This window comes from Penaeus monodon, chromosome 34 (assembly GCF_015228065.2).
Source record: "Penaeus monodon isolate SGIC_2016 chromosome 34, NSTDA_Pmon_1, whole genome shotgun sequence".
Lineage (NCBI taxonomy): Eukaryota > Metazoa > Arthropoda > Malacostraca > Decapoda > Penaeidae > Penaeus > Penaeus monodon.
This window is the reverse complement of record NC_051419.1, coordinates 2,695,632-2,696,246: the sequence shown is the minus strand read 5'-3', so window position 1 is coordinate 2,696,246 and position 615 is coordinate 2,695,632. Positions and strand designations below refer to the sequence as shown.

The following is a 615-nucleotide window of genomic DNA, read 5'->3' as shown; positions in this document are numbered from 1 at the left end:
GTTTTGTTTGATTAATTCTGGATTTTAGTGTTGTTGTTTTAGTTTGTCGCTTTTGGTGGCACTTATTTGGAGAAAGGAGCATGATATCATATAAAAATATTGTGTACTGTGGGCTTTATGTTATTTTATCAACAATGTATACCGTTTTGTTGTTCATTCTACAATCTTACATAAACCGTTATGAGAAATTTGTCATTCATTCAAGAAATTTACATAAACTGGGCACTGTATAGTCAGGAAATTCACTTAAACCAGACGATGTTGGCAGTATTCTGTTATTCATTCAATGAATGTATAGCATTCAGTCGTTCACGAAAGAATCTAACACGAACTAGGCAATGTATAGCCTTCAGTCGTTCATTCAGGAAATAAAACAAACTCACATAAACTGGACGATGTTAGGGTGGTTCAGCTTCCTCAAGTGCTGGATGTCTGTCTCCTTCTGCTCTCTGACCTTCTTTATGGCCACCCAGTTCCCTCGAAGTCGCCCTCGGAACACTGCTCCTTGAGCCCCTGACCCGAGCCACTCCAGGTTGGACACCTCCTCGAACGGGATCTCCCAGTTGTCGGCTGTGGATATTATACTTCGTTAGTAAAGAAATGTGTGTATGTGTG

The 615-nt window shown here is 40.2% G+C and overlaps 1 protein-coding gene across 1 annotated transcript in view; it reads right to left on the bottom strand.

Moving 5' to 3' along the window:
* Positions 1-615, bottom strand: part of LOC119594523 (mitogen-activated protein kinase kinase kinase 13-B-like) — a gene marked incomplete in the record, with an annotated part of 92,580 nt that overhangs the window by 8,723 nt on the left and 83,242 nt on the right. The window contains 1 exon segment of the mRNA XM_037943557.1: positions 384-570. Within this exon segment, the coding sequence (XP_037799485.1) occupies positions 384-570 (187 nt within the window).